The sequence below is a fragment of the Chelonoidis abingdonii genome, chromosome 4 (assembly GCF_003597395.2).
Source record: "Chelonoidis abingdonii isolate Lonesome George chromosome 4, CheloAbing_2.0, whole genome shotgun sequence".
Lineage (NCBI taxonomy): Eukaryota > Metazoa > Chordata > Testudines > Testudinidae > Chelonoidis > Chelonoidis abingdonii.
This window is the reverse complement of record NC_133772.1, coordinates 321,919-334,553: the sequence shown is the minus strand read 5'-3', so window position 1 is coordinate 334,553 and position 12,635 is coordinate 321,919. Positions and strand designations below refer to the sequence as shown.

General features: G+C 64.3%; 2 protein-coding genes across 2 annotated transcripts in view; both read left to right on the top strand.

The window, feature by feature from the left end:
* Positions 1-634: 634 nt before the first annotated feature.
* SPNS1 (SPNS lysolipid transporter 1, lysophospholipid) lies at positions 635-11,185 on the top strand (the record flags this gene model as incomplete). The annotated part of the gene is given in 12 exon segments (XM_075064671.1): positions 635-933; positions 1,295-1,361; positions 6,031-6,173; positions 6,626-6,653; positions 6,656-6,725; positions 6,728-6,785; positions 7,443-7,603; positions 8,385-8,404; positions 9,037-9,102; positions 9,644-9,742; positions 9,841-10,012; positions 10,717-11,185. Coding segments are annotated over 12 exon segments (1,278 nt in total), but the record flags the coding sequence as incomplete, so codon positions are not given.
* Positions 11,186-11,246: 61 nt separating this feature from the next.
* LAT (linker for activation of T cells) overlaps positions 11,247-12,635 on the top strand; it is a 16,966-nt gene continuing 15,577 nt past the window's right edge. Inside the window, exon 1 of the mRNA XM_075064670.1 lies at positions 11,247-11,501. The gene's annotated coding sequence lies outside the window, so the exon portion shown is untranslated. The remainder of the gene's footprint in view (positions 11,502-12,635) is intronic.

The window sequence follows — 12,635 nt, the reverse complement described above, 5'->3', positions numbered from 1 at the left end:
GAGGGGACTGTGGCTGAGTTCTGTGGGGGAGGAGGGCAGGTGCCTGGGCTTGGGGGTCCATGGCTGGGCTCGGAAGGGGGATGCTGGTATCTGGGCCGGGGGACCCTGCGGTTGGCCTTTGTGGGGAGGTGTTGTGAGAGGGGGGAAAGGGGCAGAGAAACAGGAACTGGGTTGTCAGAGGGGTTTCTTTAACTCTGTACCCCTGGGGGGATTTGTTTGTGTGTCTGTGGTGTTTCAGAAGTCCTTGCTGACAGGTACATTGAAATAAATTACCAAAATAATTGAAACTGGTGTGATTACCTAGAGTTGTTTTGACAAATAAAACCTGCAGAATTTTAAAAGCTTGTGTGCACAATTTTTAATTTTTTGATGCAGAATTCCCCCAGGACTAAGGGGGTGCAGCGGGGCTGAGGGATGTGCATACAGGGCAGGTGCGGGGTGGAGGGGGTGAGAGCTGGAGTGATGCAGAGGGACTGGGGGCTGTGTGTGGAGGGAGCTGTGCCTGCAGGGCGTGGGGCGCAGGCTGCACCCCATGGTGCTCGGGGTGAGGCGGTGCAAGTAGGGTTGTCCCCACTGAGTATCCCTCGCTCCCCTGTACTGAGTTCCTCCATCTCCAGGCTCCTCAGTGTGATGGGGAATTTATGGTCGGGGGGCTGGCCGGGCCAGGCCTGTGGCTCATGAGGAGCTAGGGGGTGAGGTCCCCGTTCCTGGGCTTCTCAGCCCCTCGGCAGGCCGGAGTGTATTGCTGTCTCTGAGCTGTCTCTCCCCCTCCCCCCCACAGCAGTTCTGGCTGCTGCTCTTGACACGGGGGCTGGTGGGCGTGGGGGAGGCCAGCTACTCTACCATCGCCCCCACCATCATCGCCGACCTGTTCGTTAGCGACCAGCGCAGCCGCATGCTGGCCTTCTTCTACTTCGCCATCCCCGTTGGCAGGTGAAGGGCTCTGGGGGGCACAGGGCAGGCCGGGCAGGGGGTAGGAGTCCCAGTTCTCCCCTCCCCTCCCCCCAGTAGGCGGGGGGTCAGTGTAAGGAGTGTTGAGGGACAAGTGAGGGGCTGGGTAAGGGGTGTTGGGGTCACAGCGGGCAGTATGGAGGAGTCGGTGGAAGCAGTGAGGGTGGGATGGGAGCCCAGGGGCAGGGTGGGGATGGGAGCCTGGAGATGGGGACAGTGGGCGTATGGCACTGGTGTTGGGTTGAGGGGCAGGTTTTGGGGCAGTTTGGGTAAGGCCCGGGTGGTGGGGTGTGGGTGTTGGGGGGGAGTGGGTCCCGGCTCTAACCTCCCCCTTCCCCTGCAGCGGGCTTGGCTACATCGTGGGCTCGAAGGTGAAGGACTTGGCTGAGGACTGGCACTGGGCCCTGCGGGTGAGTCTGGGGGGCTGGGCAGGGGCGGGGTGTCACGAAAGCTGGCTCGGGGCTCTGGAGCCCCCGAGTGATGTGCTGACAGGACCCTCTTGTTCTGTGACACCCCTCAGGGAACATTATCAGTAGGGGGAGCATCCTGGGTCTGACCTCGGAGCGTCCAGCCCCCCATTCACCCCATGAGCTCCCCGCAGCGAGTCTCCCTGGATGGGGCTCTGGGGCAGCCAGTGGGCTGCCACCCCCACCACAGCCAGCTGGGACTCCGCCCCCCTCCCGCCCGCCACTCCGCAGCCAGCCGGAACTCCCAGCCAGCATGCGACCCGGACGGGCTATCAGCCCTCAGGAGCCCAGTGCAGAACAGGGCTTCTTAGCACAGACATCGGGGACTTCCAGCTAAGCCCATCTTGGGAGGACCCCGAGTCCTGGACTCTCCCCTCCGAGTCCCAAACAGGAGCTGCCTGGTTACGGCTGCCTGGCTCCAGACCCCCTGTGCCCACCCCTGCACCCCCCCATTCCTTTGTCTCTTTCTCAGGCCAGCAGGTCACCTGGTCGACACCTCCCACTTCTGGCTGGTCCTTGCAGAGGATGGGCCTGGCCATCGCCTGCCAGGTGACAGTGTCGGCGATTCTCTGTCCCAGGCAGCCAGTCACAGTCACACCTGCCCGCTGGGGGGCGCTGCACCGATCACACACCCTCATCCCACCCCCAGACACTTGAATAACACACAGGGGAAACTGAGGCACACGCAGTATTCAGAGAAAACATGAAGAACAGTCCCAGTAAGCTGTCGGGAGCACAGCCTTGAACAGACCTTGTTAGCAGAGAAAGCAGGAACTTTCAGCAAGGTCCATCTTGGTCGAGTCCGGGTTCTCCCCTCCAGACCAACGACCCTCCGTCACACCCAGAGTGGCCCCTCCTTGCCCTTTGTCATCTTTCCCAGGCAAACTTCTGTTCTCCATCCCAAAGGTGCTCCCCCCACCCCCGCCATCAGTTGCTAAGTTACAAAGTGTCTGATCATTGTCTGGGCCCAGACAGCTGCTGGGTGACTGTCACACCTGGTCTTAGGCAGCGGTTCTCAACCTTTCCAGAGTCCTGTGCCCCTTTCAGGAATCTCTGCAAAGATCAAACACTCTTGCCCCACCACAAAATGAATTGTGCAATACACAGGGGAAACCAAGGTCCATAGAACATTCATACAAAATATTAAGAAAATCCCCCACTTTGTCAGATCTCTCCCCACTTCGAGACCGAACTGGGCAGGGTCGCTTCAGCCGGTGACCTGGGGAAGTTCAGGGCCCCTCTCCGGGACAAAGCATCGGCTGTAACATTTGCAGTCCCCTTCACGTGGACCATTCCATCTCACAATCCTGGAGGAGCAGGCTCCGCCTCAGGAGCTTGGCATTGGCCCTTCTCATCTGGTGCAGCCAGGTCAGGGCGATTGGTCAGTGGGCAGTGCTTCACTGTGGACAAATAGATCCGACTGCAGCTTTTTAAGAGTCCATCCCAGGCCGGGCACTGCTTCTCTATGGCCACATAGCCCTGCTCCCGGGGCAGCAGTGTCCTGCTCGGGTACCTGATGGAGGGTCTCTCCCCCTTAGCTTCAGCACCGTGCCCAGCACTGTGTCTGGAGCATCTGTGAACACCAGAAAGGGCTTGTCAAAGTCGGGGGTTCCCAGCACTGGGCCCCTGAGCAGAGCCTCCTTCAGCGCCCAGAGAGTCCCCAGCACTGCCCAGTCCAGACCAGCGTGTCTGGCTTCCCCTTCTCACAAAGCTCTGTACTGGGAGCTGACAGGGAGATAAAGTGGGGCACAAACCTCCGGCAGTGCCCCCCCATCCCAGTAAAGGCCTGGGCCCGTTTCATAGACCCATAGAATATCAGGATTGAAAGGGACTTCAGTTGGTATCTAGTCCAACCCCCTGCTTAAAGCAGAACCAAGCCAAACTAAATCATCCCAGCCAGGGCTTTGTCAAGCTGGGCCTTAAAAAATTCTAAGGAAGGAGATTCCAGCCCCTCCCTAGGGAACCCATTCCAGTGCTTCACCACCCTCCTAGTGAAATAGTGTTTGCTAATATCCAACCTTGACTTTCCCCACTGCAACTTGAGACCATTGCTCCTTGTTCTGTCATCTGCTACCACTGAGAACAGCCGAGCTCCATCCTCTTTGGAACCCCCCTTCAGGTAGTTGAAAGCAGCTATCAAATCCCCCCTCACTCTTCTCTTCTGCAGACGAAACAGTCCCAGTTCCCTCAGCCTCTCCTCATAAGTCATGTGCTCCAGCCCCCTAATCATTTTTGTTGCCCTCCGCTGGGCTCTCTAATTTGTCCACAACCTTTCTGTAGTGGAGGGCCCAAAGCTGGATGCAATACTCCAGGTGTGGCCTCACCAGTGCCGAACAGAGGGAATAATCACTTCTTAACCTGGTTCTCAGTCTGGGGAGCAGCCAGTCTCTGATCGCCCCCACCTCGGCTGGCTCTGGCTTTAGGCAGGTGCCCCCCACTTTGTGGCCCAGGTACGACACCTCTGCCATCTCCACCTGGGACGTCCCAGCTTTTACAGTCAGTCCTGCCTCCTGGAGATGACCCAGCCCCCTCTTCATCTGGGACACCCAGTTCTCCCAGGTCTGGCTAACGACACAGATATTATCCACCCCCTTAGTAACTGATCCCCTGACGCTGGTGCCTCCTTGAGGCTGAAAGGCAGGACCAGGAGCTCACAGAGCCCCAGGGGATGATAAAGGCAGATCCAAAGGCACCTGCCAGCAGCCTTTGGTGGGATCTCTGGTCATGGGGTACCGAGTCCCCCCCAGCTTGGCTAGGATCTCATCAGGCCCAGGCATGGGGCAGGCACTGGACAGGGTGATGGCACTGAGCTTCCGATAGGCCACACAGATGTGGATCGACCCATCTTTCCTAGGGACCAGCCCCACAGGAGAGGCCCTGGGGCTGGAGGATGGCTGGATCACCCCCAAACCCAGCATCTGCCTGATCCCTCCCTCCAGCCCTGGGCTGTGTTCCCAGTGACTGTGAACAGGGAGCACCTAACGGAAGGGTGGGCTCCTGTCCCCACTCGGTGGCCAGCCAGGTTCGCGAGCCGCGGCTGGCTGGAGAACGCTGCCCTGGGTAGGAACACGGGGTCAATCTCCTGGCCGCTCTGAATGAAGTCTGGCAGGTCTCCGGGGCAGCATGACTCTGCTCACTCCCACCAGCGCAAGAGGCCTGCTTGGCTTCGGCCTCCCTGGGTCTGACCTTGGAGCATTCAGCCCCATTCACCCTGGGGCTCCCCGCAGTGATGGGACTCCTGAGGAAGCCTCACATGCCCCCCAAAGGATCCTGCCCCCCAACTCCACGGCCAGCCAGGACTCCCAGCCCATGTGACACAGAGGGGTTATTAGTCGACAGGAACCCAGCGTGGAACAGGGCTTGTTAGCACAGACATCAGGGACATTCAGCAGAGTCCGTCATGGGGGGATGCAGAGCCTCGTTCCCTGGCCCCCCAACTCTAGCCAGCAGACGGCCCAGCCTCAGATATGGCCATTGCCCTCCCCCATGTCCTTTGCCTTTTTCCTGGGCAAAAGATCTGTGCCCCTCCCCTGGCTCCACCTCGTTGCAGGCGCCCTTGCCAGTTTATGGAACGCTTCCGCCAGTCTCTGGGCAGGCAGCCAAAGGCAGCCCCACCTGCCCACTCAGTCTCAGCAAAAACCACACTCCCTTTCCCCACCATCTAGGTCTTGTGTAACACATGGGGAAACTGAGTCACACACTGTATTCATGCAAAACCTCAAGAAGAAATCTCCCACTTTGTCACACGCGGCACCTCTCTGATCTCTGCCTGCTGGGCAGGCTTAGCTGGTCAGAGAGGGGAGCCAGCTCCTGTTTCAGGGAAGAGACCCACCAGGGGATCTTCCCTCTTCTCCCACTGGCCACACACGGCCAGGACCAGCTTCTCCCTGTCACAGTTCGGCTCCATCATGTTGACCTGGTCCCCTCGGTGGCTGTGAGCCCGGCTGGGCAGTTCTACCACGTCGTTCTCCTCATTCAGCTGCTGGATGACCTTGAAGGGTCTGTCCCAGGGCTTATTGCAGCTTGTTCTTCCTCACCGGGACAAGACCCCTCACCTGGTCCCGGTGCCATAGGCTGAGCGGTCGTACCAGAGCTTCTGCCTACCTGGGGCCCTGGCTAGGTTCTCCCTGGCCGGACCTATGAGCCTGTGAGCTTTTCCTGGAAGGTCAGTACATGCTCCAGCACTGGTTCTCCATCAGGGGAGCCTTCCTCTCCTGTCCGGCCCTCCCCAAGCCAGTGGTCCCCTCATTCCCCTCCCATACAGCAGCTGCAAAGGAGAGAACCCCGTGGGGTACGCGGACAGCAGGTGGGGTGAATACGTATCCCAGTCCTACAGATGCTGGCCCAGGAATGTCCTCAGCATCATCTTCAGGGTCCCACTGAACCTCTCCACCAGCCCCTGAAGGGAATCTTTCCCTGCAGCCCCCCATAAGGGTTCCTCAGCCCTGCGGCCAGCAAGGCCCTTCAGCTTGTCTATGGAGGGATCCTTCTGCAGCTCCATCTGAAATTCAACTGCAACACCCGGGGGAAACCAAGGCACACACAATATTCATACCAAACATTAAGAAAATCCCCCACTTGGTGACACGGAGTCACCCTCTTCGCCTGCCAGGTGACACCGGCGCTGGGTGTGGTGGCTGTGGTGCTGCTGATCACGGTGCTGCGGGAGCCACCGCGGGGGGCTGTGGAGCGTCACTCCGAGTCCCCCCTGCGCTACACCTCCTGGGCCGCTGACATCAGGGCACTGAGCCGCAAGTGAGTGGGGCAGCACATTGGGTCCCGGTGGAGAGAGAACTGTGGGTGCTCAGCAGGTGCCAGGGATGGGAGGAGCAGTTTTGGGTCCAGGAGGAGGTGGGGGCCTCGGGAGGAGGCAGGGTATAGCGGGTAGAGGGTGAAGGCACATAGAGTCAGTATCTCAGCTGTGAGAGGGGACGCGATCTGGGGATTGGCAGGGGACTGGGAGAATTGGGGTAGGGGCTGGGAGGATCGGGACATGGGTCAGCAGGAGGGCGGCGGGGAGCAGGAGGGGCTCGAGTGCCTCCGGGGGTTGGGGGGGCTTGGGGCGTAGGGAGGGGATCGATCCTCCCGTGGAGGCTGGGCGGTGGGGGCTGGGGGGACAGAAGGGGGTCGCTACCTTTGGGGGGGCTGGCTGAGCAGGAGGGATCAGTGCTCGGGGGGGGCTCTCCACTTTCCCCCCTCCCCCGCAGCCGCAGCTTCGTGCTGTCCGTCGCTGGGCCTTCACGGCAGTGGCGTTCGTCGACGGCGTCGCTGGCGTCTGGCTGGGCCCGGCATTCCTGTACCGCTCCTGCTGGCCACGGGCAGTTGCCCGGGCCTACTCCGACACAGGAAATCTCAGTCCCAGCAGAGGTGAGCGCCCTGGGGGCCCTGGCTCTGACTCTGACCCCAGTGCCGGTGCCGTTCCACTCCAATGACCTCTTGAATTTCTGCCCCTGGAATTGGGGGCTGTTTTTTCTCCCATATGACCCTGAACTCTGACACCACTGCATTTGGAAATTCCTCCCAGTGACCTTGAACTCTGACCCTGGTGCGAGGGCCATTCCTCCCAGTACCTCTGAATCTGACCCCCAGTGTTGGGCGTTCCCTCCAGATGACCTCTGAAATCTGACCAGTGATGTGTGGCGATTCCCCTCCCAGTGACCGAACTGCTGACCCCCGGTGTCGGGACCGTTCTCTCCCCGTGACCCTGAACTCTGACCCTTGGTGTTGGGGCGTTCTTCCCATACTGACATCTGACCCGGTGTCGGGACCGTTCTCTCCCCGACCTTGAACTCGACCTGGTGTCGGGGCGTTCTCTCCCCCATGACCCTGAACTGCTGACCCCGGATGTGGCCGTTCTCTCCCCCGTGACCACCTGAATCCTGACCGGTGATCGGGACCGTTTCTTTCCCCATGACCTGAACTCTGACCACGGTGTCGGCGGACCGTTCTCCCTCGTGACCTGAACTCGGAACCACGGTATCGGGCTGTTTCTCCGCGGACCCTCTGACTCTCTGTCGTTAACAGCTGATTCTTCGGCTCATGCACTGTGTGTACGGGCTTCTGGGCCGTGGGGGGGGGCGTCGAATTCCAAGCGCTCCGCAGAGCCAACCCGGCCGACCCTGGTCCGTGCGCTGCCTGCGGGGGCTCCGCGCCCTTCTCTTCCTGGCCCTCGGTGTGTGCGCAAGGCAGCAGCGTACGCCACCTACGTGAGTCCCGGGGGCGCCTGGGGGGGGCGCAGTGTCCACCTCTCATGTGAGTCGGGGGGCAGGGAGGGACGCTGGGGGGGTGGGGGGGCAGCAGTGTCGCCACTATGTGAGTCCGGGGGCTGGGGGGTGGGGGCAGCAGTTGTTCCACGCTACGGGAGTCCCGGGGGCTGGGGGGCAAGCAGTGTCGCCCTATGTGAGTCGGGGCTGGGGGGTGGGGGGCAGAGTGTCCGCCACTAACGGGAGTCCGGGGGCTGGGGGGGCAGAGTGTCGCTACCTATGTTGAGTCCCGGGGGACAGGAGGGAGTACTGGGGGGTGGGGGGTCAGCAGTGTCGCCACTATGTAGTCCGGGGGCGGGGGGGGGGGTGGGGGGGCAGCAAGTGTCGCCACTTACGTTGTCGCCACCTACGGGAGTCCCGGGGGGCTGGGGGGGGCAGCAGTGTCGCCACCTATGTGAGTCCCGGGGGGCTGGCGGGCCAGGGCAGCAGCGTCACCACCTATGTGAGTCCTGGGGGGCTGGGGAGGGCCAGGGCAGTAGCGTCGCCACCTACGTGAGTCCCGGGGGGCAGGGAGGGGAGCTGGGGGGGGCCAAGGCAGCAGCGTCACCACCCACTTGAGTCCTGGAGGGCTGGAGGGGGCTGGGCGGCCCAGGCAGCATCGTCACCACCTACGTGAGTCCTGGGGGGCAGGGTTGGCGGGGGCCAGCACAGCAGCGTTGCCACCTATGTGAGTCCGGGGGGGGCAGGGCTGGAGGGGGCCCAGGTAGCAGCGTCGCCACCTACGTGAGTCCTGGGGGGCAGGGCTGGGGGGACAGGGTAGCAGAGTTGCCACCTATGTGAGTCTGGGGCGGGGGGCAGGGCTGGGGGAGCCCAGGTAGCAGTGTCACCAGCTACGTGAGTCCAGTGGGGGCAGGTTTGGGGGGGCCAGGGCAGTAGCGTCGCCACCTACGTGAGTTCCGAGGGGGCCAGGGCAGCAGTGGTGCCACCTATGTGAGTCTGGGGGGGCAGGGCTGAGGGGGCCAGAGCAGCAGCATTGCCACCTACATGAGTCTGGGGGGGACTGGGGGGCAGCATTGCCACCTAGGTGAGTCCTGGGGGGCAGGGCTGGGGGGGCCAGGGCAGCAGCGTTGCCACCTACGTGAGTCCCGGAGGCAGGCGGGATGCCTGGAGCCAGGCCATGCTTGGGACCAAGGGGAGCAGGACTGGGGGGTACTCGGGACCGAGGGGAGCAGGACTGGGGGGCACTTGGGACTGAGGAGAGAGGGGCCAGGGGTGCTTGGGACCGAGAGGAGCAGGACTGGGGGTGGCACTCCACACACTCGTGTGCCGAGTGCCCAGCGTTGGCAGGGGAGGGAGGACTGAGGGAGAGGCAGGGGGGGTCCTTAGCCTCAGTAACCCGTCCCCTCCCCCTGCAGGTGTTTATCTTCATTGGGGAGACGCTGCTGTCCCTGAACTGGGCCATCGTGGCGGACATCCTGCTGGTGAGTCCATCCTGCGGCCGCGTGTCCGGAGCCATGGGGCCAGCGCTGCCCCGGCCCCTGGGAGCAACACCCCCCGCTCCGGCCCCTTGTCGGCCCCTGGGAGCGCACCCCTCCAACGGCCCTGGCCGGCCCCTGGGCAGCGACCCCCGTCACCCCTAGCCGCCCTGGGAGCAACACCTCCCCGCCTCGGCTCCTGGGAGCGACCCGCCCCCCAGCCGCCCCTGGAAGCGCACCCCCTCCCCCTAGCCCCCCCGCCCCTAGCCAGCCCCTGGGAACGACACCCCCCCGGCCCCTAGCCGGCCCCTGGGAATGACAACCACCCTGCACCCCAGCCCCTGCAAGCAACCCTCCCCCGCCCGGCCCTTAACCAGCCCCTCTGAGCAACCCCCCACTCCCTCCCTGCCCCCGAGCCAGCCCCTGGGGGCGACACCCCACCCTGTAGCAGGGGGAGGGGCAGAGGCAGGGGCAGACAGACACACAGCAGGGTGGATGGGGGGCAGGGCTCCCCCACCTGTGCTGACCCGGCCCCTCTCGCCCGCAGTATGTTGTGGTCCCTACACGCCGCTCCACGGCCGAGTCCTTCCAGATCGTCATGTCCCACCTGCTGGGTGACGCCGGCAGCCCCTACCTCATCGGCGTGGTGAGTGCGCGGCAGCGGCACTGCTGGGGGGAAGCTCGCAGTGCTGGGGGGGTGCTGGGGATTGTGGGGTGGCTCCACTCACCCTCTCTGCCCCCCAGATCAGCGACAGGATCCAGCGGGGCCGCCCCCCGTCCTACCTGCTGGAGTTCCACAGTCTGCAGTATGCCCTGATGCTGAGCGCCTTCGCCGGGGTGCTGGGGGGCGGCTTCTTCCTCGCCACCGCGCTCTTCATCCAGGGCGACCGCAAGCGGGCCGAGCTCAGCACCCAGGGTACGTCCCCCAGCGCCCCCCAGAGCCCTAACCCCGTCACCTCCCGCTCTCCCCCAACCCCGTCACCTCCTGCTCTCCCCCAACCCCATCACCTCCCGCCGCCCCACCCCCCCAGGCTCTTCATCCAGGGCGACCGCAAGCGGGCCGAGCTCAGCACCCAGGGTACGTCCCCCAGTGCCCCCCAGAGCCCTAACCCCGTCACCTCCCGCTCTCCCCCAACCCCATCACCTCCTGCTCTCCCCCAACCCCATCACCTCCCGCCGCCCCACCCCCACAGGCTCTTCATCCAGGGCGACCGCAAGCGGGCCGAGCTCAGCACCCAGGGTACGTCCCCCAGCGCCTCCCAGACCCCTAATCCATCACCTCCTGTCGCTCCCCCCGGCCCACACACCTGCGCTCTTCATCCAGGGCAACCGCAAGCGGGCCGAACTCAGCACCCAGGGTACGTCCCCCAGACCCCTAAACACATCACCTCCTGCTGCCCCCTATCCCTGTCACCTCCCGCCGCCCCCCCCGGCCCACACACCTGTGCTCTTCATCCAGGGTGACCGCAAGCGGGCCGAGCTCAGCACCCAGGGTACGTGTGCCCCTGACCCCCAGCGCCCCCTGACCGAGTCAGCGCCCCGACTCTCCCCCTCCCCCCACCAGGCCTGCCCCACTGCCCACCCTGTCAGCCCCCTGACTCTCCCCCTTCCCCCCGTCAGGTCTGCTGCCGGAGGAAGCCGAGCCGGAGGACCGGATTGTGGTGCCGAAGCGTGGCCGATCCACCAAAGTGCCCGTCTCCAGTGTCCTCATCTGAGAGCCACCCGCACCCCTGGTGCTGGGGCCGGGCGCCACCAGCCGGGCAGAGACTATCGCTGCCCCCCATGGGCCGGACTCAGGGCAGGCCGAACTGTGCCAGTTTGGGGGGATGGTATTGTATGTGAGCGTGGAGCCCCCTGTGGATGGGGCACCCTGGGCTGGGACAAGCCAGGGACCCACCCGCAACTTAACACCCCAGTCCCTGGCGCAGGGAGGGGCTTAGGGACTGAGCGGGGGGCTCTTGGATTCCTTGGGGGGCCTCACAGCCTGCCCCCGCAAGGTCATACAGGTTCCCATTGCATTGTAGGGGGCTGGAGTCCTGCCCCCGCTCCAGCTGCCATGTTTTCACCCCATTAAACTCTTTCTTAGGTCTCCTGCTGCTGCTCTCTGTCCCGGGGGCAGGACTCCTGGCCGTGCTGCCGGGCTCTGCTCCCCACTCCGCACCCCCACCCTGAGTGTGAGCTCTGCTCCTCGGTGAGCCACTCGCCCCCTTGCACAAGAGCGTGAGCCCTCGTGCCCCTGTGGGGGAGGCCCCCTCCGAACCTCACACACCTGCCGCTCGCTCAGCGCTATGACTTCCTGCCAGGAGCTCATTGCCCGCCACAGCTTCCTGCCGGGGGGAGAGCGCGAGCAGCGCGGCGTGGGTGGCAGCGCCGGAGGAGCCAGCGCCAGACGCGCCACGGCCCAGGTAGGTGCCGGCCCCCCCACCCGGCTGCAGCCACAGGAAGCCGGACGTGGCGTCTGTCCCCCGGGGCCGGCCAGATGCACGGACGCTTCCCCCCGCCCCCAGCTGCCAGCATCAGCCTGCCATCTGGGTGACCCTACTGTGTGCTGGATTCGGGGCTGGGGCCCTCTCGGGGGCCGGGCGAGGGCTCTGGACTGGGGGGTCTCCAGCCCATCCTGTGGGGCTGAGCCAGACTCTGCTTGGCTCCCTGCCTGTGAAATCCCCCCCTTCTCCTGCTGGGGAGTGGGAGTGGGGGGCCGCTCAGCTCCCCCAAATCTCCAGTGCCTAGCCCAGACCCACGGCGCTATTCCCCGGACCCCGCGCGCCACTCCCGGAGACGGGGCGCTGTGGCCTCCCAGGCGGGGCTCGTGCCTGTGACCCCTGCAGGAATGGAGGTGGGGGCGAGGCTCAGTGGGGGCCTTGGGCGCTGGCCAGAGACAGGGCCTGGAGCAGGCATCTCCCTTCCGGGTCCCGCTGGGGGTTCCACAGATGGGGCCACGAAGGGGTCAGTGGCGACCCTGGAGGGCTGCCCGGAGCAGGTGTCGCCGTGGGGCATGGTGGGGTTGGGCACCAGGGGGCAGGGTCTCCAGGGTGTGCCGCGCCCCTCGATACCATCTCGGCTTTTCCTGTTTTGCTGCCTCGAGTGCGAGCTCCATCCTTGGGGCGTTGGCGCAGGCACAGCGCCCCCCTCGGGCAGGGACAGGCAGTGCGAGCATGTGGCCAGGGCCCACGCGGAGCCGGCTGGTCACTCAACAGCGCTATGGGGCTGGGGGCCCTCAGCCCAGACTCACCGTTAGCCCTGGACTCCCCCCCACCTCTCCGGTGCCCCTCAACCCCGACCCACAGCCCCCGCTAGCCCTGAGCTCCCCCACTGCCCCCCCCAGCTCTCCACTGCCCCTCAACTCCAACCCACAGCCCCTGTCAGTCCTGGGTTCCCCCACTGCCCCCCACCTCTCTGGTGCCCCTTAACCCTGACACACAGCCCCCATACGCCCTGGGATCCCCCCCACCTCTCTACTGCCCCTCAACCCCGACCCACAGCCCCGCTAGCCCTAGCTCCCCACTGCCCACCTCTTATGACCTCAACTCCCGACCCAA